Genomic DNA, 26,582 nt, shown 5'->3' on the forward strand with positions numbered 1-26,582 from the left:
AAATATTGGTGAGGCAAACTCCCCATTTTTGGGGGTTGATGCAAGCCAGCAAAGCCGCTACAGAACACAACATAACACTAAACAAACAATACATTAATTGCACTATAACGGTGACAAACGGTGCCCACAAACTGTTTGGCCATACATAAAGCTGTCCCAACAGCAAAGCTTTCTTTTCAGCACCATGGAGTGAATCTGTCACGGCTGGCTAGGTGTGTTGCGAGGAATCAGGCGCAGAGAGCAGAGAGGTCCAGGGGGAAAGTACACTTTAATACGGCACCAAAATGAAATGCCCAACACGCAGGGCGCAAACACTGACCAACCCAAAATAACGGGTAACAAGGTCCAGAGCACAAACAACACCAACGAATACAACGTGAACATCAAAATAATCCCGCACAACAAAGGGGCGGGTTCCATACGCTAAATAGGGAAGAAAATCAAGCACACACAAAATAGGAACAGGTGTAACAAATGAGACAAAACTAACTGAAAAGAATAAGGGATCGGTGGCGGCTAGTAGGCCGGTGACGACGACCACCGAGCACCACCCGAACAGGCGGGGGAGCCAACTTCGGCGGGAGTCGTGACAGAATCCTTACCACCGCTACACCTGGCTATCAGCGGAGCCTTGTCTGGCAGCAAAACAGTTCATTCAGCCTCATTTATTGCCTTTAAAAAACTTAGCTGATATGGCTGACTTGCTTAAACAAATGTGGTTTCTACTCCCAATTAAGATGTACAAACTATGGCATTCGGGGATGAAGAGCAGATAAGAGGCAATCCATCATTTTGATTAAGACATTATTTTCCCTGTACACCAAGTGAGAACCATAGGATAAATACAGGGGGTATATAAGCAGACAATAAAAGCTCTCCGGCCAGGTCTCTGACCTTCTCCCCATAGGCTGTCTCGTCGTTGTTGGTGTTCTGTCTGTCCACTGTTCTGTCGTCTGCAAACTTCATGATGGTGTTGGAGTCGTGACTGGCCACGCAGTCGCGGATGAACAGGAGTACAGGAGGGGACTGTGCACGCACCAATGAGGTGCTTCTGTGTTGAGGATCTGCGTGGCAGATGTGTTGCTACCTACCCTCACCAGCTGGGGGCGGCCTGTCAGGAAGTCCAGGATCCAGTTGCAGAGGGAGGTGTTTAGTCCCAGGATCCTTAGCTCAGTGATGAGCTTTGAGGGTACTATGGTGTTGAATGCTGAGCTGTAATCCCAGGAACATGTTCCAGTCTGCGATAGCAAAACAGTCCTGTAGATTAGCATATTATTCATCTGGCCACTTTTTTATAGACTGAGTCACTGGTGCTTCCTGCTTTAATTTTTTCTTGTAAGCAGGAATCAGGAGGATAGAATTGTGGCCAGATTTACCAAATGGATGGCGAGGGAGAGCTTTGTACACGACTCTGTCTGTGGAGTACAGGTGAACTAGAATTTCTTTCCCTCTGGTTACACATTTAACATGCTGACAGAAATGAGGTAGAACTGATTTAAGTTTCCCTGCAATAAAGTTTCCGGCCACTAGGAGTGCCACCTCTGGGTGAGCAGTTTCCTATTTTCTTATTTCCTGATACAGCTGACTGAGTGCAGTCTTCGTGCCAGCATCCATCTGTGGTGGTAAATAAACAACCACGAAAAGTAAAGATGAAAACTCTCTTGGCAAATAGTGTGGTCTGCAGTTTATCATAAGATACTCTACTTCAGGCGAGTAAAATCTAGAGACTTCCTTAGATTTCGTGCACCAGCTATTGTTTACAAATATGCACATTAATATTAACAATGTCTACACTGAGTTTCTGACCAATTTGATGTTATTTTAATGGACAAAAGAAAAGTGCTTTTCTTTCAAAAACAAGGATATTTCTAAGTAACCCCAAACTTGGTAGTGTATATAGTATTTTGCTACATCTAGCAAATGTTCAGGTAGCTTTCTGCTCTTATGTGAGTCCTTGGATGTCCCTGGCTATGGGTGTGTACATCTCAGTGGCTGTCTGGCAACTGAGACCCCTGATTGTTCATCCACTCCAGAATCCCTAGTAATGTTGTTAAGAAATCATTTGCTGCCTGTTCTCTGTGGACCTCACAGTGTGGACAGTTGGCACCATCCTTCTGCAATACAAAGAGGAACACACTCACAACATAGGTATACATAGTCAAAAAAAGAGAGGCTCTATGATACAGCAAGTGAGAGAAAGACAGAAAGACAGAGAAATCCTTATTTTAATATTATAATAATGCAATAATGCTACTATTTTAAGTACTATTTGAACTTAGTTTATTGAACAGGCAGATATGTCATCAAAGCTTTTTGTGAAGTGGTGTTATGCTTAACGTTTTTGGTCTAAATCTGAATATCAGTTATGAGAAAATATAGCTACAAGCAGCAATTCCAGGGGGTCAAGAACACCATAGCCACATTTAAGCTGCCATGTGGTCAATCATTGCGCAAAGTTTGGTGACAAAAGATCAGGCGGTTATGTAATGTCATCAAATCATATAGGAAGGAAGAGCAGCAGCATTTTATGACAAAAATTGTATTGTATTGAAAAAAAAGTTGAATTTTCAGAAAATCTAATAGGCAGAGTCTAATAGGCATTTCTGGTAATAAATATGGGAAACAAACATCCAGGTACAGTACCAGTCAAAAGTTTGGACACACCTACTTATTCAAGGGTTTTTCTTTATTTGTTAAACTTTATACATTGTAGAATAATAGTGAAGATATCAAAACTATGAAATAACACATATGGAATCATGTAGTAACCAAAAAAGTGTTAGACAAATATATTAAATATTAAAATATATTTTAGATTTTTCAAAGCAAAAGCAGCCAACAAGTACTCAGCATATGTGGGAACTCCTTCAAGAAAAGCATTCCAGGAGAAGCTGGTTGAGAGAATGCCAAGAGTGTGCAAAGCTGTCATCAAGGCAAAGGGTTGCTACATGGAAAAATTGGTTTAACACTTTTTGGGGGGTTACTATATGATTCCATATGTGTTATTTCATAGTTTTGATGTCTCCACTGGGGCGGCAGGTGGTTAGTGGTTAGAGCGTTGGGCTAGTAACCGGAAGGTTGCAAGTTCAAACCCCCGAGCTGGCAAGGTACAAATCTGTCGTTCTGCCACTGAACAGGCAGTTAAACCCACTGTTCCTAGGCTGTCAGTGAAAATAAGAATTTGTTCTTAACTGACTTGCCTAGTTAAATAAAGGTAAAAAAAATAAAATAAAAAATTATACAATGTAAAAAATAGTACAAATAAATAAAAACCCTGGAATGATTAGGTGTGTCCAAACTTTTGACTGGTACTGTATATACAAAAAGTTTGATGTGGGACAAAAAGTATAATTTGTGGAAAATTTCATAGGCATAGGTCCCCATGGGAAACTTGTTGCTCATGAGGGGCTGCATATATGTACAAAATTAAAATGCCATGACAGTAGATCAAACGGGACAGGGTATACAGTGCATTCGGAAAGTGTTCAGACCCCTTGACTTTTTCCACATTTTGTTACGTTACAGCCTTATTCTAAAATTGATTAAATTGTTTTGTTTCTCCTCATCAATCTAAACACAATACGTAAATGACAAAGCAAAAACAGTATGTGTATGTGCACATTTATATAAAATACAAAAGTGAATAATCAAATGTACATGTATTCAGACCCTTTACTCAGTACTTTGTTGAAAAACCTTTGGCAGCGACTAAAGCCTCGATTCTTCTTGTTTCTCATGGTCTGTGAGCCTTTAGGTGCCTTTTGGCAAACTCCAAGCGGGCTGTCATAAGCCTTTTACTGAGGAGTGGCTTCCGTCTGGCCACTCTGCCATAAAGGCCTGATTGCTGGAGTGCTGCAAAGATGGTTGTCCTTCTGGAAGGTTCTCCCATCTCCACAGACGAACTGTGGAGCTCTGTCAGAGTGACCATCGGGTTCTTGGTCACCTCCCTGACCAAGGCCATTCTCCCAATTGCCCAGTTTGGCCGGGCGGCCAGCTGTAGGAAGACTCTTGGAGGTTCCGAACTTCTTCCATTTAAGAATGATGGAGTCCATTGTGTTCTTCGGGACCTTCAATGCTGCAGAAATGTTTTGGTATCGTTCCCCAGATGTGTGCCTCGACACAATCCTATCTCGAAGCTCTACGGACAATTCCTTTGACCTCATGGCTTAGTTTTTGCCATGCCATGCACTGTCAAATCAATTAAATTTACCATAGGTGGACCACATTAAAGTTGTAGAAACATGATCAATGATGATAAATGGAAACATGATGCATCTGAGCTCAATTTTGAGTCTCATAGAAAAGGGTCTGAATACTTATGTATAAAAATACAAATTTTACCTTTAATATATTGGCATACATTTAAAAAATAATATGTTTTCACTTTGTCATAATGGGGCATAGAAAAACTTTTCTTTAATCCATTTTAGAATAAGGCTGTAATGTAACAAAAATATGGAAAAAATCAATGGGTCGTTATACTTTCCGAATGCACTGTATGCTTGTTCAAAGTTTGGAATTTCACTTGATTAGTATATTTATGAGAGAAAGGGGCCTACAACCGAAGGCTTGTCGGTTCGAATCCCAGTGCTAATTGGTCTTTTGAACAATCCGACCAGCTATTTTGCCAATAATGGGAAAAAGATCAGAATTGGGCTGCCTGTGTAAACGCAGCCTTATTAGCGCTGGAATTTCTAAACTATTCCATTGAGATAGTTTTATTTTATTTTAAAATAACCATGCTATTAGTCAATGGTGACATGAGACTTATGTTGTGTCTCCCTCACACTGATTGGCTCACCTGTTTTATCAAGGACATCAATTTAGTCAGTCGTTTGGTGAGTCTTTTCTGGTGTAAGGATGAAGAACGTTTCCCATATTGTAACATCAGGACTTTTACCTCTGTCGTAAAGCATGTGAGTGTGGACCTGGGACATTTCTGCTGAGGAGATGGGGAGATAACATGAAACTCAAACAATGGATGTAAAACATCTGAAAGAATCCAGATGAGATTTAACAGATCCAAATATGTATCTTTCTTTGGTGGTGAGAGACGAGAGTTACCTTCATGTAATGTAAAATGCTTTGAGTTATAAGCCCATTATGTAAATGAAAATAAATAATCAGGTATGTGCATGGACAAAACAGTTCAGTTAACTAACCCAGGATGATAAATTCCAACAATTATAATTCAAAATTGTGTCTAACTGTCTAACCTTCAGCGCAGTGAGTGGCATTTACTATATCTCCATGACTTTATCCTATACAGTGCCATTGTGAAAGCCTTCACACCCCTTGCACAGTCTTCACATTGTGCTGCCTTAAAATTCAGCTGTATTTTTCCCTACAGATTTACACAACCTACTCGACATTTTCAAAGTGAAAGAAAATTATAGAACATTTCCCAAATTATTATTATTATTATTTTTTTACGAAGGTGTCTTGATTGTGTATGTCTTTTACACCCCAGAGTTAATACTTGGTGGAAGCAAACTTTGGAAACCACTACAGCCGTGAATAATTCTGAATAAGATTCTACCAGCTTTGTACAGCTGATGGGGCAACATACAGTGCCTTCAGAAAGTATTCATACCCTGTCATGGACTGGCACTGCTGCTCATTCTGTTCACCATTTCCGGTGACCTGCCTTCAAGCCTGCACTGAACTGTGTCATTATGCACACCTGGTTTCAATTCCTCACTGATTGTGTTTGTATAAACGTGCCCTTTGCTTCTCCATTGGGCTGTCGATTATTGTTCCAATGTCTGTTGGTCATGTGAGTACCTGTGCTGTGTTGGCATGGCTTGGCTTTTGTGCCATGTGTATTGCGGCAGATGAATGCAGGTCTCTTCCCGTGTGGTATTATTTTGCGCTTGTGTATTTATTCGAGGTACTCCTCACTCTTTTGTTCGGGGCTCAACCCTGTGTTTTGTATACATGTTTGTTTGGTGTTCATCCCCGTGCCTTTACATGGCACTCTGTAACTTAGGGAAATGAAAACTCTGCGCCTGTCTCCCGATCCCTTTCTACCAACGTGGCCTTCACCACATTTTGTTGTGTTACAAAGTGGGATTAAAATGGATTTGTCTTTTTTTTGTCAACAATCTACACAAAATACTCTAATGTCAAAGTGGAAGAGAAATTGTAACATTTGTAAAGAAATATGAAAAATAAAACATATCTTGATTAGGTAAGTATTCAACCCCCCCGACAATAAAGTCAAAGTATTCACAAAGCCCTGACCTCAATCCTATAGAACATTTGTGGGCGGAACTGAAAAAGCATGTGCGAGCAAGGAGGCCTACAAACCTGATTTTAGTTACACCTGCTCTGCCAGGAGGAATGGGCCAAAATTCACCCAACTTATTGTGGGAATCTTGTGGAAGGCTACCCAAAACATTTGACCCAAGTTAAACAATTTAAAGGCAATGCTACCAAATACTAATTGAGTGTATGTAAACTTCTGACTCACTGGGAATGTGATGAAAGAAATAAAAGCTGAAATTAATTATTCTCTCTATTATTCTGACATCCTAACTGACCTAAGACAGGGAATTTTTTTCCAACTTCAACTGTATGTCTCAGGTCTTATGGAGCCTGCACACCAAATCAAATTGTATTGGTCACATACGCATAGTTAGCAGATGTTGTGAGTGTAGCGAAATGCTTCTAGTTCCGAAAGCGCAGCAATATCTAACATGTAATCTAATAATTCCACGACAACTACCTCATACACACAAATCTAATAAAGGAATGGAATAAGAATATATACAGTGGGGAGAACAAGTATTCGATACACTGCCGATTTTGCAGGTTTTCCAACTTATAAAGCATGTAGAGGTCTGTAATTTTTTATCATGGGTACACTTCAACTGTGAGAGACGGAATCTAAAACAAAAATCTAGAAAATCACATTGGATGATTTTTAAGTAATTAATTTGCATTTTATTGCATGACTGTATGGATGGGCAATGACAGAGCGGCATAGGCAAGATGCAATAGATGGCATAAAATACAGTATACACACACTTCTTTACAGTGGGGCAAAAAAGTATTTAGTCAGCCACCAATTGGATGCAGTTTATCACAGTTTATCACAGTGCCATCCGTTTTGTCACTAAAGCACCTTATACTACCCACCACTGCGACTTGTATGCTCTAGTCGGCTGGCCCACGCTACATATTCGTCGCCAGACCCACTGGCTCCAGGTCATCTACAAGGCCATGCTAGGTAAAGCTCCGCCTTATCTCAGTTCACTGGTCACGATGGCAACACCCATCCGTAGCACGCGCTCCAGCAGGTGTATCTCATTGATCATCCCTAAAGCCAACACCTCATTCGGCCGCCTTTCGTTCCAGTACTCTGCTGCCTGTGACTGGAACGAATTGCAAAAATCGCTGAAGTTGGAGACTTTTATCTCCCTCACCAACTTCAAACATCAGCTATCTGAGCAGCTAACCGATCGCTGCAGCTGTACATAATCTATTGGTAAATAGCCCACCCATTTTCACCTACCTCATCCCCACAGTTTTTATTTATTTACTTTTCTGCTCTTTTGCACACCAATATCTCTACCTGTACATGATCATCTGATCATTTATCACTCCAGTGTTAATCTGCAATATTGTAATTATTCCCCTACCTCCTCATGCCTTTTGCACACATTGTATAGACTCCCCTTTTTTTCTACTGTGTTATTGACTTGTTAATTGTTTACTCCATGTGTAACTCTGTGTTGTCTGTTCACACTGCTATGCTTTATCTTGGCCAGGTCGCAGTTGCAAATGAGAACTTTGCATGATTTTTTTATGAATTTATTTGCAAATTATGATGGAAAATAAGTATTTGGTCACCTACAAACCAGCAAGATTTCTGGTTCTCACAGACCTGTAACTTCTTTAAGAGGCTCCTCTGTCCTCCACTCGATCAAAATGATCACAAGAACGGTGAGGAAAAATCCCAGAACCACACTGGGGGACCTAGTGAATGACCTGCAGAGAGCTGGGACCAAAGTAACAAAGCCTACCATCAGTAACACACTACGCTGCCAGGGACTCATATCCTGCAGTGCCAGACGTGTCCCCTTGCTTAAGCCAGTACATGTCCAGGCCCGTCTGAAGTTTGCTAGAGAGCATTTGGATGATCCAGAAGAAGATTGGGAGAATGTCATATGGTCAGATGAAACCAAAATATAACTTTTTGGTAAAAACTCAACTCATCGTGTTTGGAGTACAAAGAATGCTGAGTTGCATCCAAAAAACACCATACCTACTGTGAAGCATGGGGGTGGAAACATCATGCTTTGGGTCTGTTTTTCTGCAAAGGGACCAGGACGACTGATCCGTGTAAAGGAAAGAATGAATGGAGCCATGTTGAGTGAAAACCTCCTTCCATCAGCAAGGGCATTGAAGATGAAACGTGGCTGGATCTTTCAGCATGACAATGATCCCAAACACACCAACCGGGCAACGAAGGAATGGCTTCGTAAGAAGCATTTCAAGGTCCTGGAGTGGCCTAGCCAGTCTCTAGATCTCAACCCCATAGAAAATCTTTGAATGGAGTTGAAAGTCTGTGTTGCCCAGCAACAGCCCCAAAACATCACTGCTCTAGAGGAGATCTGCATGGAGGAATGGGCCAAAATACCAGCAACAGTTTGAAAACTTTGTGAAGACTTACAGAAAACGTTTGACCTCTGGCATTGCCAACAAAGGGTAGAAAACAAAGTATTGAGATAAACTTTTGTTATTGACCAAATACTTATTTTCCACCATAATTTGCAAATAAATTCATAAAAAATCCAAATTTTGTCTGGCATAGTTGAAGTGTACCTATGATGAAAATTACAGGCCTCTCTCATCTTTATTTTTTTTTTTTTTACCCCTTTTTCTCCCCAATTTTGTGGTATCCAATTGCTTTTAGTAGCTACTTTCTTGTCTCATCGCTACAACTCCCATACGGGCTCGGGAGAGATGAAAGTTGAAAGTCATGCATCCTCCGATACACAACCCAACCAAGCCGCACTGCTTCTTTACACAGCGCGCATCCAACCCGGATGCCAGTCGCACCAATGTGTCGGAGGAAACACTGTGCACCTGGCAACCTTGGTTAGCGCTCACTGCACCCGGCCCGCCACAGGAGTCACTGGTGTGCGATGAGACAAGGACATCCCTACCAGCCAAGCCCTTCCTAACCCGGACGATGCTAGGCCAATTGTGCGTCGCCCCACGGACCTCCCGGTCGCGACCGGTTACGACAAAGCCTGGGCATGAGCCCAGAGTGTCTGATGGCACAGCTGGCGCTGCAGTACAGCACCCGTAACCACTGCGCCACCAGGGAGGCCACTCATCTTTTTAAGTGGGAGAACTTGCACATTTGGTGGCTGACTAAATACTTTTTTGCCCCACTGTATGTCTGAAACAGGCTTCCAGGGTAGGCCATTTTGGAGCTTCACCATGTTTCATCTAAATGTGTGTTGTCCACACAGCAGTGAAAGTTGACGTTGTGTTTCCAAATGACGTCACCAAGAGGTAGAATATATTGTGAAAACAATAGTGGTCCTAAAACGTAACCTTGAGATATGCCGAAACATGCAATTGATTTGTCAGAGGACAAACCCTCTACAGAGACGAACTGATATCTTTCCCGACAGATAAGATCTAAACCAGGCAAGATTAGCGTTTTCAATCTTTCCTGAAGAAAGAAGGTCCAGGAGCATGAGGACAGATGTAGAGCCTTGGTCTGACGCCATTAAAAAGGTAATTTATCACCTTCACGAGTGCAGTCTCAGTGCTATGTTGGGGTCTAAAACCAGACTGAAGTGTCTCGTATACATTATTTGTCTTCAGGAATGCAGTGAGTTGCTATGCAAATTTCTGTTCCAATTTTCTGGAAGCTTGCTTTAGGGCTCGGATGTTTTCTGTATACCAGGGAGAACATTTCTTGTGACAAATATTTTTTGTTTATAGCGGTGTGACTGCATTTAGGATATCACGCAAGGTTAGATTTAGATCCTCAGTTAGGTGGTTTTTGTACTCCAATGTCCTTGGGTAGGTGGAGGGAGCCTGGAATGGCATCAAGGAATCTTTGAGTTTTCCAAGAATTTATAGCACGGCTTTTGATGATACTTAGTTGGGGTTTGAGCAGATTATTTGCTGCGATTGCAAACGTAATAAGATGGCGGTCTGATAGTCCAGGATTATGAGGAAAAACATTTAGATCTAAAATATTTATTTCATGGGACAAAACTAGATCCAGGGTATGACTGTGGCAATGAGTAGGTCCCGGAGACCCACTAAGTTGATGATGTCTCCATGTGAATATTAAAGTAATCTAAAATGTGAATATTATCTACCATGACTACCAGGTCTGATAGGAACTCAGTGAGGAACACTGTATAAGGCCCAGGAGGTCTGTAAACAGTAGTTATAAAAAATAATTGAGTAGGGTGCATAAAAGCTCAAAAGATGAAAATGCAGTCTTTTTTTATTGCAATTTGCTGTCGTAAATGTTAGCAACACCTCTACCTTTGCGGGATGCACAGGGGATATGGTCACTAGTATAACCTGGAGAGGCCTCATTTAACACAGTAAATTAATCAGGCTTGAGCCATGTTTCAGTCAGACCAATCACATCAAGATTATAATCAGTGATTAGTTCATTGACAAAGACTGCCTTGTACGTGAGGTATCTAACATTAAGTAGCCCTATTTTGAGATGTGAGATATCACAATGGTTGCATGTTAACATTAGAAGCCTCCGCCCTAAGTTTGTTTTATTCACTGCTTTAGCACACTCTGCCAACCCGGATGTCCTAGCCGTATTTGAATCCTGGCTTAGGAAGACCACCAAAAACCCTGAAATTTCCATCCCTAACTATAACATTTTCCGACAAGATAGAACTGCCAAAGGGGGCTAAGCTTGATGCCCTCAATCTCACACAAATTATCAATGAACCCACCAGTTACAACCCCAAATTCGTAAACACAGGCGCCCTCATAGATATCATCCGAACCAACTTGCCCTCCAAATACAGCTATGCTGTTTTCAACCAAGATCTCAGCAATCACTGCCTCATTGCCTGCATCCGTAATGGGTCTGTGGTCAAACGACCACCCCCATCACTGTCAAACGCTCCCTAAAACACTTCAGCGAGCAGGCCTTTCTAATCGACCTGGTCCGGGTATCCAGGATTGATATTGACCTCATCCCGTCAGTAGAGGATGCCTGGTTATTCTTTAAAAGTGCCTTCCTCACCAGTTTAAATAAGCATGCCCCATTCAAAAAATGTAGAACCAGGAACAGATATAGCCCATGGTTCTCTCCAGACCTGACTGCCCTTGACCAGCACAAAAAAAACCCTGTGGCGTTCTGCATTAGCATTGATTAGCCCCTGTGATATGCAACTTTTCACAGGGACATAAGGAACCAATATACACAGGCAGTTAGGAAGTTAATGCTAGCTTTTTTCAAGCAGAAATTTGCATCCTGTAGCACAACCTCAAAACGTTCTGGGACACTGTAAAGTCCATGGAGAGTAAGAGGACCTCCTCCCAGATGCCCACTGCACTGAGGCTAGGAAACACTGTCACCACCAATTTAAATTCACTATAATTGAGAATTTCAATAAGCGTTTTTCTACGGCTGGCCATGCTTTCCACCTGGCTACTCCTACCCCGATCAACAGCCCTACACCCCTCACAGCAACTCTCCCAAGTCTCCCCCATTTCTCCTTCACCCAAACCCAGATAGCTGATGTTCTGAAAGAGTGGCAAAATCTGGACCCCTACAAATCAGCCGGGCTAGACAATCTGGACCCTCTCTTTCTAAAATGATCTGCCGAAATTGTTGCAACCCCTATTTCCAGCCTGTTCAACCTCTCTTTCATATGGTCTGAGATTCCCAAAGATTGGAAAGCTGCCATGGTCACCCCCTCTTCAAAGGGGGAGACAGTCTAGACCCAAACTGACACAGACCTATATATATCCTACCCTGCCTTTCTAAGGTCTTCGAAAGCCAAGTTAACAAACAGATTACCGACCATTTTGAATCCACCGTACCTATGCAATCTGGTTTCAGAGCTGGTCATGGATGCACCTCAGCCACACTCAAGGTCCTAAATGATATCATAACCGCCATCGATAAGAGAAATTACTGTGCAGTCGTATTCATCAACCTAGCCAAGGCTTTCGACTCTGTCAATCACCACATTCTTATCGGCAGACTCAATAGCCTTGGTTTCTCAAACGATTGCCTCGCCTGGTTCACCAACTACTTCTCTGATAAAGTTCATTGTGTCAAATCGGCGGGCCTGTGTTCCGGACCTCTGGCAGTCTCTATGGGGGTACCACAGGGTCCAATTCTCGGGCCGACTCTCTTCTCTGTATACATCAATGATGTCGTTCTTGCTGCTGTTGATTCTCTGATCCACCTCTACGCAGATGACACCATTCTGTATACCTCTGGCCCTTCTTTGGACACTGTGTTATTAACTAACCTCCAGACAAGCTTCAATGCCATACAACTCTCCTTCCGTTGCTTCCAATTGCTCTTAAATGCAAGTAAAACTAAATGCATGCTTCAACCGATTGCTGCCCGCACCTGCCCGCCATCCAGCATCACTACTCTACAAATACCTAAATGTCTGGTTAGACTGTAAACTCTCCTTCCAGACTCACATTAAGCATCTCCAATCCAAAATTAAATCTAGAATTGGCTTCCTATTTCACAACAAAGCATCCTTCACTCATGCTGCCAAACATACCCTCGTAAAACTGACCATCCTCAACTTCAGCGATGTCATTTACAAAATAGCCTCCAACACTCTACTTAACAATTTGGATGCAGGCTATCACAGTGCCATCAGTTTGTCACCAAAGACCCATATACTACCCACCACTGCGACCTGTATGCTCTCGTTGGCTGGCCCTCTGTTCATACTCGCTGCCTAACCCACTGGCTCCAGGTCATCTACAAGTCTCTGCTAGGTAAAGCCCTGCCTTATCTCAGCTCACTGGTCACATAGCAACCCCGACCCATAGCATGCGCTCCAGCAGGTATATCTCACTGGTCACCCCCAAAGCCAATTCTTCCTTTGGCCGCCTTTCCTTCCAGTTCTCTGCTGCCACTGACTGGAATGAACTGCAAAAATCACTGAAGCTGGAGACTCATATCTCCCTCGCTAGCTTTAAGCACCAGCTGTCAGAGCAGCTCACAGATCACTGCACCTGTACATAGCCCATCTGTAAATAGCCCATCCAACTACCTCATCCTCATACTGTATTTATGTATTTATCTTGCTCCTTTGCACCCCAGTATCTCTACTTGCACGCTCATCTTCTGCACATCTACCATTCCAGTGTTTAATTGCTATATTGTAATTACTTCTCCACCATGGCCTATTTATTGCCTTACCTTCCTTATCCTACCTCATTTGCACACACTGTATATATAATTGTTCTACTGTATTATTGACTGTATGTTTGTTTATTCCATGTTTAACTCTGTTGTTGTATGTGTCAAACTGATTTGCTTTATCTTGACCAGGTTGCATTTGTAAATGAGAACTTGTTCTCAACTAGCCTACCTCATTAAATAAATAAAATTTTAATAATGACAGGAATGGAGGAGGTCTTTATTCCAGTGAGTTTGCTAAAGCAAACACCGCTATGTTTAATTTTGCTCAACCAAGATCGAGACACAGACAGTCTCAAGGGAGATAACTGAGCTGACTACACTGACTGTGCTAGTGGCTGACTCCACTAAGCTTAGAGCCCTGTCTATGTTGATAGATAATATAATAATATAATAATAATAATAATATAATATAATAATAATATATGCCATTTAGCAGACGCTTTTATCCAAAGCGACTTACAGTCATGTGTGCATACATTCTACGTATGGGTGGTCCCGGGGATCGAACCCACTACCCTGGCGTTACAAGCGCCATGCTCTACCAACTGAGCTACAGAGCACCCCTCCAGTTAGGATGGAGTCCGTCACTCATCAGCAGACCAGGAAGAGGGCCAATTATCTACAAATTCTATCTTTCGGGAGGGGCAGAAAACTGTTTTCAACCAGAGATTGAGTTGTGAGACTCTGCTGTAGAGCTCATCACTCCCCCTAAAGGGGCCAGAGACAATTACTTGATGCTGACAATTTGAGTAATTGACCCACTGAAAGATGAAACTATCCCAGGGTTAGGTATTCAGACATCTGCGGCGGGCTTTCCTTTAACTTTTTACCTGGTCTTTGATTCATTCATATTTATTTTGATCCTGACAAACTCCCCAGTCCTTGCCGGTGATAAGCCAATAACATGATGATGCCACTACAATACATAGGGTTCACTCTTTGTTGTGTTGTATTGGATTTGACCCAAAACTATCATTTTTAACTCAGGCCCAAAAGTTATTTTCTGTGTTGTGGGATAGAACAATTACATACTTACCTGATTTTGTTTGATATTAATAGCTAACGATTATATATTTAACTAAGAGTAAAGACTGGCCTGCTAAAGCTGAGTTTTATGGTGTCCACTCTAGCTTCCTGCAGCTAGTCTGGTCCTCGAGGACATGGGTTTTACTAGAGATAGCTTGAAGCTGACAATTGATTGATTTCTCTGTAATATAAAACCAAACAGCTACATTTCATTCTAGGATTAGTGGTGCATGTGAGACATATGTCTCCGGTCTGATTAAGCCGATTAAGAAAAGATATGGTGTATGTTTAGCCGAGATAGAGGGCGCCTGGAGGAGCTGAACAAAGGCCTCAGTATTCCTAATTATCCTGGCATCTGGGAAACTAAGACAAGGTGGGGTTAATAATAACACCAGAGTCAGATGACCAGGAGATGAACCCAGAGTGGCTTATGATGGCCCTTAGTCTGCATGGGAAGGGTGAAGCCATGAATGCATTTTTAGGTCTACTATATATACAACTCTGCATTTCTGTAAAAGTTAAGCACTCAGTCTGACAGTCAAGACTGTTGGATTGACGGCTTCATTACTGCAATAATTAATCAATATTAAATAAATATGATTGTTTGAAGAAATGACCAAGTCTCTCTCAGTATGGAATTTCCACGACAGTTGTCTTGGAGTGTTACCCAACGACCTTGTTGCAAACCAGAATGGATGATTTTGAGTGTATTTTTTAACACAGGCTTCCTCCTTTTCAGTTTGTCATACAGGCCAGTAATGTTAAGTGAATGCAATATTGTTGATCCTCTGTATTTTCAAGTATTACGATGGCAGCATCGTGGTATGGTCATGATTGTTTATACCAAAGACATGCCAATAGGTGTTGAGTGTTTATGATTGGTTTAGTCTCAGACCTGGCTTAATTTTTCTTGAAAATCTGAGAAAAGGTTTGAGTACAGCTGTCCGTCAACAATTCCCAACCAAATTAATTCATATTATCTTGAGTCATTTGGACAAAAACAATGGAGATATGTTGCCCTAAGAGTTGGCATGGTTAGTTGAATTTTATTCTAAATTATTCAATGCTGTAATGGCTGCCAATGGTGCTTCCACCAATTATTAACTCTGGGATGTGAAGACATACGCAATCAATAAAACATTATTTTTTTTATGATTAATTCATTCGGGAAATTTTCTATAATTTTCTTACACTTTGAAAATGTGGAGTAGGTTGTGTAAATCTGTAGGAAGAAAATCCAGTTGAATACCTTTTTAGATAAAATTTTAAGACAGAAAAAATGTGAAGACTGTGCAAGGGGTGTGTAGGCTTTCACTAGCGACTATTAGGTATGCAGAAACAACACATGAAAAGAAACCACATACCTTATAATCAGCTAAAGTTGGGGTGTACAGTCTGCAATCAAATGATTCCTGGTATGACAGAAAATAACAGGCTACAACACAGATAATGTAAACATAAAAACAAACAGTCAAAAAGTATTGAAAATGAGTGCTGTAACAGATAGCTGTTGATTGTACAATGACTTCAATGTATTCCATCATACACTGAGTGTACATAACATTAGGAACACCTGCTCTTTCCATGACATAGACTGACTCTGTGAATCCAGGTGAAAGCTATGATCCCTTATTGATGTCACTTGTTAAATACACTTCAATCAGTGTAGTAGGCTCCCGCCGCATTGGCTTGAGTGTGTCAACTTGCAACGAGGCCGGGTTTTTCACGCTCAACAGTTTCCCACGTGTATCAAGAATGGTCCACCACCCAAAGGACATCCAGCCAACTTGACACAACTGTGGGAAGCATTGGAGCCAACATGGGCCAGCATCCCTGTGGAACACTTTCGACACCTTGTTGAGTCCATGCACAGAACAATTGAGGCTGTTCTGAGGGCAGAAAATGGCCCCACTCAAGATTAGGAAGGTGTTCCTAATATTTTGTACACTCAGCGTATATTTCATGAGGTAATATGATTTTTTTTAATACTGAAAACATCTTGATACCATCTTGTGAACTTCCTCCTTAATAAATGTTTGCACAATTTGGTGAATTTCTGAACTGCTAATGGATTGTCCATAAGCCTGTTTCATTGCCATGCCAATGAAGAAGAGAAACCACAGCAAAGCGTTCAGAAGAGAGCCAGTTCTCTGTCTCCTCAACATGGCATGGGCCCACTCTGTCGCAGGAGCTTCAGATCAGTGGGAAAATAGCTTAAATTAGGAGAATTAGTTTAAAATCCTCCATTGTTTTGGGGTTCAGCCTCTTGTCCATGTCATCTGCAGCCTTCTTTGTAACACAGTATATCCCCTGTGTGTCCTGGGAAGCAGAAGTGGAGATGAGTCAAGACTCCAGCTATGAGCCTCCTTCTTAGCCAGTAGACGCCACACTTTTGAAAGAAGGGTAAAATGTTCTATCTTCCTGGTGACTTACTATGCAGCCTCTTTCTTGTGTGTCCTGGAAAGCAGCAGAAGAAATTAGGCACGTCTTCAGCATCTGCCTCCTTTTTCTTGGCTAGACTCCTCACTGTTGAGAGAGAGAGTAACTGTTTAAGTGAACAATGCTTATGAAGAGAATATTGCAGACATTTATGAAAGAGATGTCATGCATAATTTATCACTGATTATAAAAGGAACAACATTTACATTGTTATCCATGTTATCTACTTGAAAAACATTTCAAAGGAGAACAAGGCTGGCATGGAAATTTGAATGTTTGTTTTATATGACTAACATTATTCACTATGCGTAATACTTCTCTAATAATAAGGCTATAATATATATTATTTAACTAGGCAAGTCAATTAAAAATAAAATTCTTATTTACAATGACGACCTTCCCCCGGCCAAACCCGGACGACGCTGGGCCAATTGTGCGCCGCCCTATGGGACTTTTAAAAATTTATTAAGTTTGTCAATCTAGCAAACCAGGCAACTAAAAGCAAATGTCTAAATAATGTTTTAGTTATTTTCTAGCTTGTTAGCTAGCTAGCCAGTTCAAATAATGACCATATCATAGCTGACGACAACTTTTTAATTATTATTACATGAAAATAAACTTACAACAAGATCATTATTTACAAGTTAATGGTGAGCTAATTACAGAAAATAGCTTGCTGGGGCCTCCCGGGTGGCGCAGTGGTTAAGGGCGCTGTACTGCAGCGCCAGCTGCACCACCAGAGACCCTGGGTTCGACCCTGGGTTCGCGCCCAGGCTCTGTCGTAACCGGCCGCGACCGGGAGGTCCGTGGGGCGACGCACAATTGGCCTAGCGTCGTCCGGGTTAGGGAGGGTTTGACTGATAGGGATATACTTGTCTCGTCGCACACCAGCGACTCCTGTGGCGGGCCGGGCGCAGTGCGCGCCAACCAAGTTTGCCAGGTGCGCGGTGTTTCCTCCAACACATTGGTGCGGCTGGCTTCCGGGTTGGATGCACGCTGTCTTAAGAAGCAGTGCGGCTTGGTTGGGTTGTGTATCGGAGGACGCATGACTTTCAACCTTCGTCTCTCCCGAGCCCGTATGAGAGTTGTAGCTAAAAACAATTGGATAACCCGAAATTGGAGAGAAAAGAGGTTAAAAAAATTAGCTTGCAGTTGTGTGTGACGAAACAAAAACAGGGCATTCTAAAATAATTTTCAAACTTGTGCATAAGTGGTGGGGAGTCCCATTTCTGGGTGTCAAGCTTCGATTCTGTTAGGAATCGACACCTAAGATTCACTACTGTTGCAAATATTGGAAACTACACGACATGTCTAAAAGTATGTGAACACTCGCTTGTCGAACATCTCATTCCAAAATCATGGACATTAATATGGAGTTGGTCCCGCCTTTGCTGCTATAACAGCCTCCACTGTTCTGGGAAGGCTTTCCTTTAAATGTTGGAACATAACTGCTGGGACTTGCTTCCATTCAGCCACAAGAGCATTAGTGAGATCGGGCACTGATGTTTGGCGATAAGGCCTGGCTCACGGTCGGCGTTCCATTTCATCCCAAAGGTGTTCGATGAGGTTGAGGTCAGGGCTCTGTGCAGGCCAGTCAAGTTCTTCAACAGCGATCTCGACGAACCATTTGTGCATGGACATCGCTTTGTGCACAGGGGCATTGTCCAGCTGAAACAGGAAAGGGCCTTCCCCAAACTGTTGCCACAAAAAAGTTGTTTGATTCTAGCTTGAAATACTTGCTATTCTAGAAGTTAATGATTACATGTACAAGGAATGTATATGGAGAGTGAAAAAGAACTAGGTATATGGAAAGTTACTGAGAGAGGAAAACTGCAAACACTTGGTTGCAGTCACTCATAAAGTTGAATAGACGTGGATTAGAGATGAGTGAGGAACTTGGGCTGAGGTCAGGTCAGATACAGTTTTATTACACACACCACTTAAGTTCCCGCCTAGCAACAGAGATGTATTGGCTGTCAAGATGTGCAAGGAGTTGTCTCCACCAAAATTGAGGGTATAAATACTTGTGCTGGTGGAAGGAAACATCTTTTCAGCTGTTTGACCCATTGGGTGAACTTGGTTTGAGCTTTACTAGTTGTCCTGAGTTTTACTTTGTTCGTTCAGAACCTTACAGTTGAAAGCACAGAATCGTCTAGAACGTCATTGTATGCTGTAGTGTTAAGATTGCCCTTCACTGGAACTAAGTGGCCTAGCCCAAACCACAAAAAACAGCCCCAGACCATTATTCCTCCTCCACCAAACTTTACAGTTGTCCCTATGCATTGCAGCAGGTAGCATTCTTGTGGAATCTGCCAAACCCAGATTTGTCCGTTGGACTGCCAGGTGGTGAAATGCGATTCATCACTCCAGAGAACAAGTTTCAATTTGCGCCAGAGTCTAATGGAGGCGAACTTTACACCACTCCAGCCGAAACCCGAATTTCATGAAGCTCCCGAGAACAGTTATTGTGCTGACTTTGCTTCCAGAGACAGTTTGGAGTGTGTGTTGCAACGGAGGACAGTCCATTTTTAAGTGCTACATGCTTCAGAACTCAGTGGTCCTGTTCTGTGAGCTTGTGTGGCCTACCACTTCACTTCACAATAACAGCACTTACAGTTGACCGACCGGGGCAGCTCTAGCAGGGCAGAAATATTACTAAATAACTTGTTTGAAAGGTGTCATCCTATGACTGTTTTGGTGAAAGTCACTGAGCTCTTCTGTAAGGCCAATCTATTGCCAATGTTTGACTATAGAGATTGCTTGGCTGTGTGCTCGATTTTATACACCTGTCAATAATGGGTGTGGCTGAAATTGCCGAATCCACTAATTTGAAGGGGTGTCCACATATATTTTGGGAGAATCTAGGCTGCTTCTATTATTGTGTTCTGTATGACTGGTAGTTTGTTTTTGAGTCCAGGCGAGGAGTCCTGGAAGACACGCGAGCTGCCCAGTGACACGAGCCTACCAGACTAACGAAATAACTTCTATGTTCGCTTTGAGGCAAGCAACACTGAAGCATGCATGAGAGCATCAGCTGTGCCGGACGACTGTGTGATCACGCTCTCCGTAGACGATGTGACTAAGCCAATGTGAGTTAAACAGGTCAACATTCACAAGGCCAGACAGATTACCAGGATGTGTACTCCGAGCAATGGTTGACCAACTGAGAAGTGTCTTGACTGACATTTTCAACCTGTCCCTGACCGAGTCTGTAATACCAACATGTTTCAAGCATACCACCATAGTCCCTCTGCCCAAGAACACCAAGGTAACCTGCCTAAATGACTACCGACCTGAAGCATTCATGTATGTAGCCATGAAGGCTGGTCATGGCTCACATCAACACCATTATCCCAGAAACCCTAGACCCACTCCAATTTGCACACCAGATCCACAGATGATGCAATCTCTATTGCTCTCCACACTGCCCTTTCCCACCTGGACAAAAGGAACACCTACGTGAAAATGCTATTCATTGATTACAGCTCAGCGTTCAATACTATCACTAAGCTAAGGACACTGGGACTAAACACCTCCCTCTGCAACTGGATCCTGGAAATCCTGACAGGCCGCCCCAGTTGGTATGGGTAGGTAACAACATATCTGCCATGCTGATCCTCAACACAGGGGCCCCTCAGGGGTGCGTGCTCAGTCCCCTCCTGTACTCCCTGTTCACACATGACTGCATGGCCAAGCACGACTCCAACACCATCATTAAGTTTGCAGACGACACAACAATGGTAGGCCTGATCACTGACAACTATGAGACAGTCTATAGGGAGGAGGTCAGAGCCCTGGTAGTGTTATGCCAACCCTGACAGTGTTGTGCCAAGATAACAACCTCTCTCTCAATGTGATCAAGATAATGGAGATTGTGGACTACAGAAAAAGGAGGACTGAGCACGCCCCCATTCTCATCAACGAGGCTGTAGTGGAGCAGGTTGAGAGCTTCAAGTTCCTTGGTGTCCACATCACCAACAAACTATCATGGTCCAAACACATCAAGACAGTCGTGAAGAGGGCACGACAATGCCTATTCCCCCTCAGGAGACTGGAAAGATTTGGCATGGGTTCTCAGATCCTCAAAAAATTATATTGATAGCATCCTGACTGGTTGCATCACCGCCTGGTATGGCAACTGCTCGGCCTCCGACCACAAGGCACTTCAGAGGGTAGTGCGAACGGCCCAGTACATCACTGGGGCCAAGCTTCCTGCCATCCCGGACCTCTATACCAGACAGGGTCAGAGGAAGGTCCAGAAAATTGTCAAAGACTCCAGCCATTCTCGTCATAGACTGTTCTCTCTGATACCGCATGGCAAGTGGCACCGGATCGCCAAGTCTAGGTCAAAAAAGCTTCTTAATAGCTTCTACCCCCAAGCCATAAGACTCTTGAAGAGTTAATTAAATGGCTACCCGGACAATTTGCATTGTCCCCACCCCACGCCCCATTTCTACACTGCTGCTACTCTCTGTTTATTATCCATGCATAGTCACTTTACCTCTACCTACATGGACATATTACCTCGACTAACTGGTTCCCCCGCACACTGACTCTGTACCGGAAGCCCTTTATATAGCCTCGCTACTATTATTTTATTGTTGCTCTGTAATTATTTGTAATATTTTAAAAAAAATCTTTTAAAAAAATGCAGTTAAGGGCTTGTAAAGTAAGCATTTCACTGTAAGGTCTACCTGTTGTATTCAGCGCACATGACAAATAAAATGTGATTTGATTTGTAGCTCTTGTACACTTTCAGAACTGTAGCCAAGTTAGCACTGCTCCGGCATTTCTCCCACACAGTGGGGGGGGGGGGGTAATTATATATTTCTTCCTCCCGTTTCAAGGTTTTGAATGTATGCTGTATATTTCATATCTTGCTGGAATGTCACCCCCAGAAAACTAGTTTTTTCTGTCTTTTGGTTTTGTCCATACATGTTTTAATGTTGTTGTTACTTCGACACATTGGGAGTGCAAATTGGGTTTTTATGGGGTTTAGTTGTGTTCTCCACTTGTTGGACCATTTCTCGGTTTCATCTATGCAGGTCTGGAGATGATTTGCTGCTTGTTGGATATACCAATATTCTTAATTCAGGAGAATTTCAAAAACTCCCATAGGCCTATTTCCCTTGGGATCATGGAACATAATCCTGATTCTTTTTACTTTTCCTATTGAAAAGCAATGGCCCAAGTATAAAATACTCTAAAGTACATACACTAAAGTGTAAAGAAATATGTGTTTTTTTGACACAACTGCAACCAAGCTTCAAGGTGTAGAGCATTCAAGGATTTGGTCTGATGGTCTTGAGGAAGAATAGAGCAAAGGCACATCCACCCCCCCCACTTGTGCCATGACGTCTGACCTGGACCACCTATTGAGACATCACTTTGGTTAAGTAAATCAGGTCTTAAATGAGGTGAAAAGGAGACTGGAATAGGACTATACAATTCAGTGTCGGCCTACCATCAACCCATGTTATCCATATATTTAAAGAAAACGTATTCATCTAAAAACACTTCATCTAACATGTCCAAGCAGGAATGCACGATACAGATATTTTGTTGTGCAATAGCTAAACCAGTGATTGGTCGTTCAACAGAGATGAATATACTTACATATTTTGTGTACCAATAGGCTGTCGCAGAGGCTAATTCACTTGTGACTAATCACTGAGGAAAGGGGAACTTGAAACCAAAACGACAACTGTAGCCTACTGTATTTGTTGTGCGATTGCATTGTGAATGTTCTCTCCTTATACTCGGAGTGCACAGGGAGAAACGGGGACAGGGCAAACACTTTAATGCAGGAATCAAGACTCCACTGACCAAATGATGGTTTTAGCTGCCCCCAAAACTAGAAAGTTGAGTGAAGCGACCAGCTAGAATTTGTATCTCGCACGGATGCGACCACATCCAACCGTGAAAGTGTAGTAATTTCCACCTCTCCATTGTGTCTACCAACTCACATTTGTTGCCTATGTTTTAGTCCTAGTGCTTATTTGACTCGTTATATAGGCTACTTCAAACCACTGCAACTGCCGATGTCGCACTGCATCTGCATCTGTGGTGAAAGGTGGCCGAGCTACAACAATGTTTGTCGGACCATGAGACATCCCGAAAACCGGTCTTCTCACGAAAACGTCTAGCCAACAAACTATGACCACTCCATGGATAGGGGAAACTCTAACGAACACGGCTCTACGACCCCCACAAGTGTCAGGGGGCTCATCTGAAGTTAACCGGTACCAGGGGGAAAAAATGAATGGAAGTATGAAGGTAGTTTTGTGCCTAGCCAGAAAAAGGGGTTAAATATGTGAACATATATATATATATATATATATATATATATATATATATATATATATATATATATATATATATATATATATATATATTTAGCCCACAAAGCGAAAACAGGTTTTTAGAAATATTTGCATATTTATTAAAAATAGAAAACAGGTAATCCTTATATACATTATATACATAAGTATTCAGACCCTTTGCTATGAGACTCGAAATTGAGCTCAGGTGTATCCTGTTTCCATTGATCATCCTTGAGATGTTTCTACAACTTAGAGTCCACCTGTGGTAAATTCAATTGATTGGACATGATTTGGAAAGGCACACACCTCTCTATATAAGGTCCCACAGTTGACAGTGCATGTCAGAGCAAAAACCAAGCCATGAGGTCGAAGGAATTGTTCGTAGAGCTCCGAGATAGAATTGTGTCAAGACACAAATCTGGGGAAGGGTACCAAAACATGTCTTCATCATTGAAGGTCCTCAAGAACACAGGGGCCTCCATCATTCTAAAAATGGAAGAAGTTTGGAACCACAAAGACTCTTCCTACAGCTGGCCGCCCGACTGAACTGAGCAATCGGGGGAAAAGGGCATTGGTCAGGGAGGTGACCAAGAACCCGATGGTCTTTTTGACAGAGCTTCTCTGTGGAGATGGGAGAACTTCAAAGTTAGTTTAAAAAAAACTCATTTTTTATTTATAACACTTTTGCCCAGTGAGCTTTGCAGCCCAAAAGTGTTATAAAAAATGAGTTTTTTTAAACTAACTTTGACGACTAGATGGATATTTGTTTATTTTCTAAGCTGACATATGGAGTTGTTTTAAGATGGTAATACTATGGACCATTTAGCTATTTGATTTTGTGTTTTAGGACCCTTTTAGGTCTAAAAAAATAAATGGTTAGTGAGGGTGGTTAGCTGATGTTTAGCAAAGGACCTATGGTCTTCACTTGTTATCTCTCCACTAATACCTCACCGTCCTAGTGGCTCTTTTCCTTCTGCGGACTGGGAAAGAAGTGTCTGGCCATAGCCGGACCCGTGTTTTTATCTAGGGTGCGTTCGTAAATTCACTCTGGGTATCTACTCCGAGTTCAGCGCACTTTCGTCTGAGTGTGCCAGAGCGCAGAATAACTGATGAATTTACGAACGCACAACCCCCGTTGACCGGTGTCAGCAAGAGCTATGTCTAATTGGTGACACAAAAAAAGCAACTTTCGGAGAAAAATATGGTATGTGGTTGAAGGTCATGCTTAGGCGAATAAACTATAAAGGGAAATAAATGTAATAAATAAAATCAGGGAAAATAAACAAACATACAAAACACAGCGGAATATAAAGTGGACACTACCATGGGAGAGGATTTCGCACTTCTTTTGAGCCTAAAATCAAGAAAATCGTCCCTAAATTGTAGAATAGAAGAACATCGATTTTCTGAGATCACCCAATATCTTAGAATCCAATATGATAGATATGTAAGCAATTGCCATCCGTGCAATTTATTGGTCATTACTGCACTTCGAACATTCAATTTAAAGCAGTGCGCAACCGGTAGCTGATCCTAAACACCACATGATTCATGAATGCTACTGTATGGGAAATTATAATCTCAAACAGCCTAGTCTACTGTAAAACTGAGTCACAGAGCGATTTATGCAAAGAAGATAGTTCATTTTTTTCAGGGGCATTTGGGGTAGGTACTCTCAAGAAATACAAAATGATTCTCTATTACAGTAGGCTATTGGTTAATACACATAGCAAACACTTACCCTGGCATGGTAAATCAGCTTGAAGTTTGCATCGTCGGTAGGTACAATGTGAAAAACAAAAGTAATTCCGTTAAGAAGCAGACCTAGAACACTTTTTAAACTCCACAGTTGAAGTTCAATTTGTTTAGCAAAAATGTATAATATTTGTTGCTGCCGCAACAAAATCCTGAAATGTCACATGCTCAGAGCAATCACAACCTCAGTTCTTTATTAGAGATGTGCAGTTCGCGGACGATTTGTTACTTTTGAACAACTCTTACTGAATCGAGAGTCATGATTCATTTGTCTGATTTGATCAGGATTAAAACGGGCATCTCCGGTGACTCTGGAGACGTGCCCAGACCAACAACTGTCTGTCATATATGCGCGCAGGCAAATTAGGTCATGCATAGAGAAGAAAAATAAACAAAACATTGGCCTCCAGAACCTCTGATTAACAAACTCGAAAACGAATCGTTTGGGGTGCTACTGTTCGCGAAAGATAAGTGTTCCTTCGTGCTCTGGTCAATACTGACTCAAATGAATGAAATTAGTCGAATATTCGTTCTTTTGACTGAACGAGTCGAAACGATCCGGCTCAGTAAAAACAGCCAAACGTCCATCATTATTCTTCATCGATGTAAAGTACTTACATTCCTAAAGAATAAAATGCACTTTTTACTCCATATTTTTTCCCTTACATCCAAAAGTACTTGTTACATTTGTTATGCTTAGCAGCAAAGGAAAATGGTCCAATTCACGCACTTATCAATTGAACATCCCTGGTAATCTTTACTGCCTCTGATCTGGTGGACTCGCTAAACACAAAATCTTTGTATGGAAATAATATCTGAGCGTTGGAATGCGTCCCTGTCTAGCCGTAAAAAAACAAACATATGAAAACAAAATTGTGTCGTCTGGTAAGAAATTTGAAATGATTCATACATCCACATTATCACGCGCACGCAATTGGTAATACGCCAACAATAACGTTATAATCAAATCAAATTGTATTCAAATTAAAACACATTTTATTAGTCACATGCACCAAATACAACAGGTGTAGGCCTGACAGTGAAATGCTTACTTAGGAGCCCCTAACCAACAATGCAGTAAAGAAAACTGGATAAGAAAAATACATAAAAGAAACAAGTAATTGAAGAGCAGCAGTAAAATAACAATTGCACAACTACATACAGGGGGGGGACCTGTACAGAGCTGGTTAGTTGAGGTAATGTGCACATGAAGGTAGAGTTATTCAAGTGACTATGGATAGATGATAACAACAGAATAGCAGCAGTATAAAAGAGGGGGAGAGGGGGGGCAATGCAAATAGTCTGGGTAGCCATTTGATTAGGTGTTCAGGAGTCTTATGGCTTGGGGATAGAAGCTGTTTAGAAGCCTCTTGGACCTAGAATTGGCACTCCAGTACCATTTGCCGTGCGGTAGCAGAGAGAACAGTCTGACAAGTGTGGCTGGAGTCTTTGGGCCTTCCTCTGACTCGGCCTGGTATAGAGGTCCTGGATGGTAGGAAGCTTGGCCCCAGTGATGTACTGGGCCGTTCACACTACCCTCTGAAGTGCCTTGCGGTCGGATGCCGAGCAGTTGTCATACCAGGCAGTGATGCACTCAGTTAGGATGCTCTTGATGGTGCAGCTGT

The 26,582-nt window shown here is 42.1% G+C and overlaps 1 protein-coding gene across 4 annotated transcripts; it reads right to left on the minus strand.

Annotated features, from left to right (window-relative positions):
* Nucleotides 1-1,752: 1,752 nt before the first annotated feature.
* Nucleotides 1,753-25,407, minus strand: il15l (interleukin 15, like). Of its 4 annotated transcripts, none has more exons than XM_046315463.1 (6): nucleotides 24,944-25,407; nucleotides 16,874-16,966; nucleotides 16,447-16,759; nucleotides 15,805-15,852; nucleotides 4,802-4,939; nucleotides 1,753-2,114 (listed from the first exon to the last, which is right to left on the minus strand). In XM_046315463.1, exons 3-6 carry the CDS (start codon nucleotides 16,603-16,605, stop codon nucleotides 1,986-1,988), a joined length of 474 nt encoding a protein of 157 aa, XP_046171419.1. In that variant the 5' UTR covers nucleotides 16,606-16,759; nucleotides 16,874-16,966; nucleotides 24,944-25,407; the 3' UTR covers nucleotides 1,753-1,985. The 4 variants fall into 4 exon arrangements, with proteins under 4 accessions (XP_046171419.1, XP_046171418.1, XP_046171422.1 ...); XM_046315462.1 differs by having other exon boundaries at nucleotides 4,802-4,942; XM_046315466.1 differs by lacking the exon at nucleotides 16,447-16,759.
* Nucleotides 25,408-26,582: the final 1,175 nt, after the last annotated feature.

The sequence above is a fragment of the Oncorhynchus gorbuscha genome, linkage group LG19, assembly GCF_021184085.1.
Source record: "Oncorhynchus gorbuscha isolate QuinsamMale2020 ecotype Even-year linkage group LG19, OgorEven_v1.0, whole genome shotgun sequence".
Lineage (NCBI taxonomy): Eukaryota > Metazoa > Chordata > Actinopteri > Salmoniformes > Salmonidae > Oncorhynchus > Oncorhynchus gorbuscha.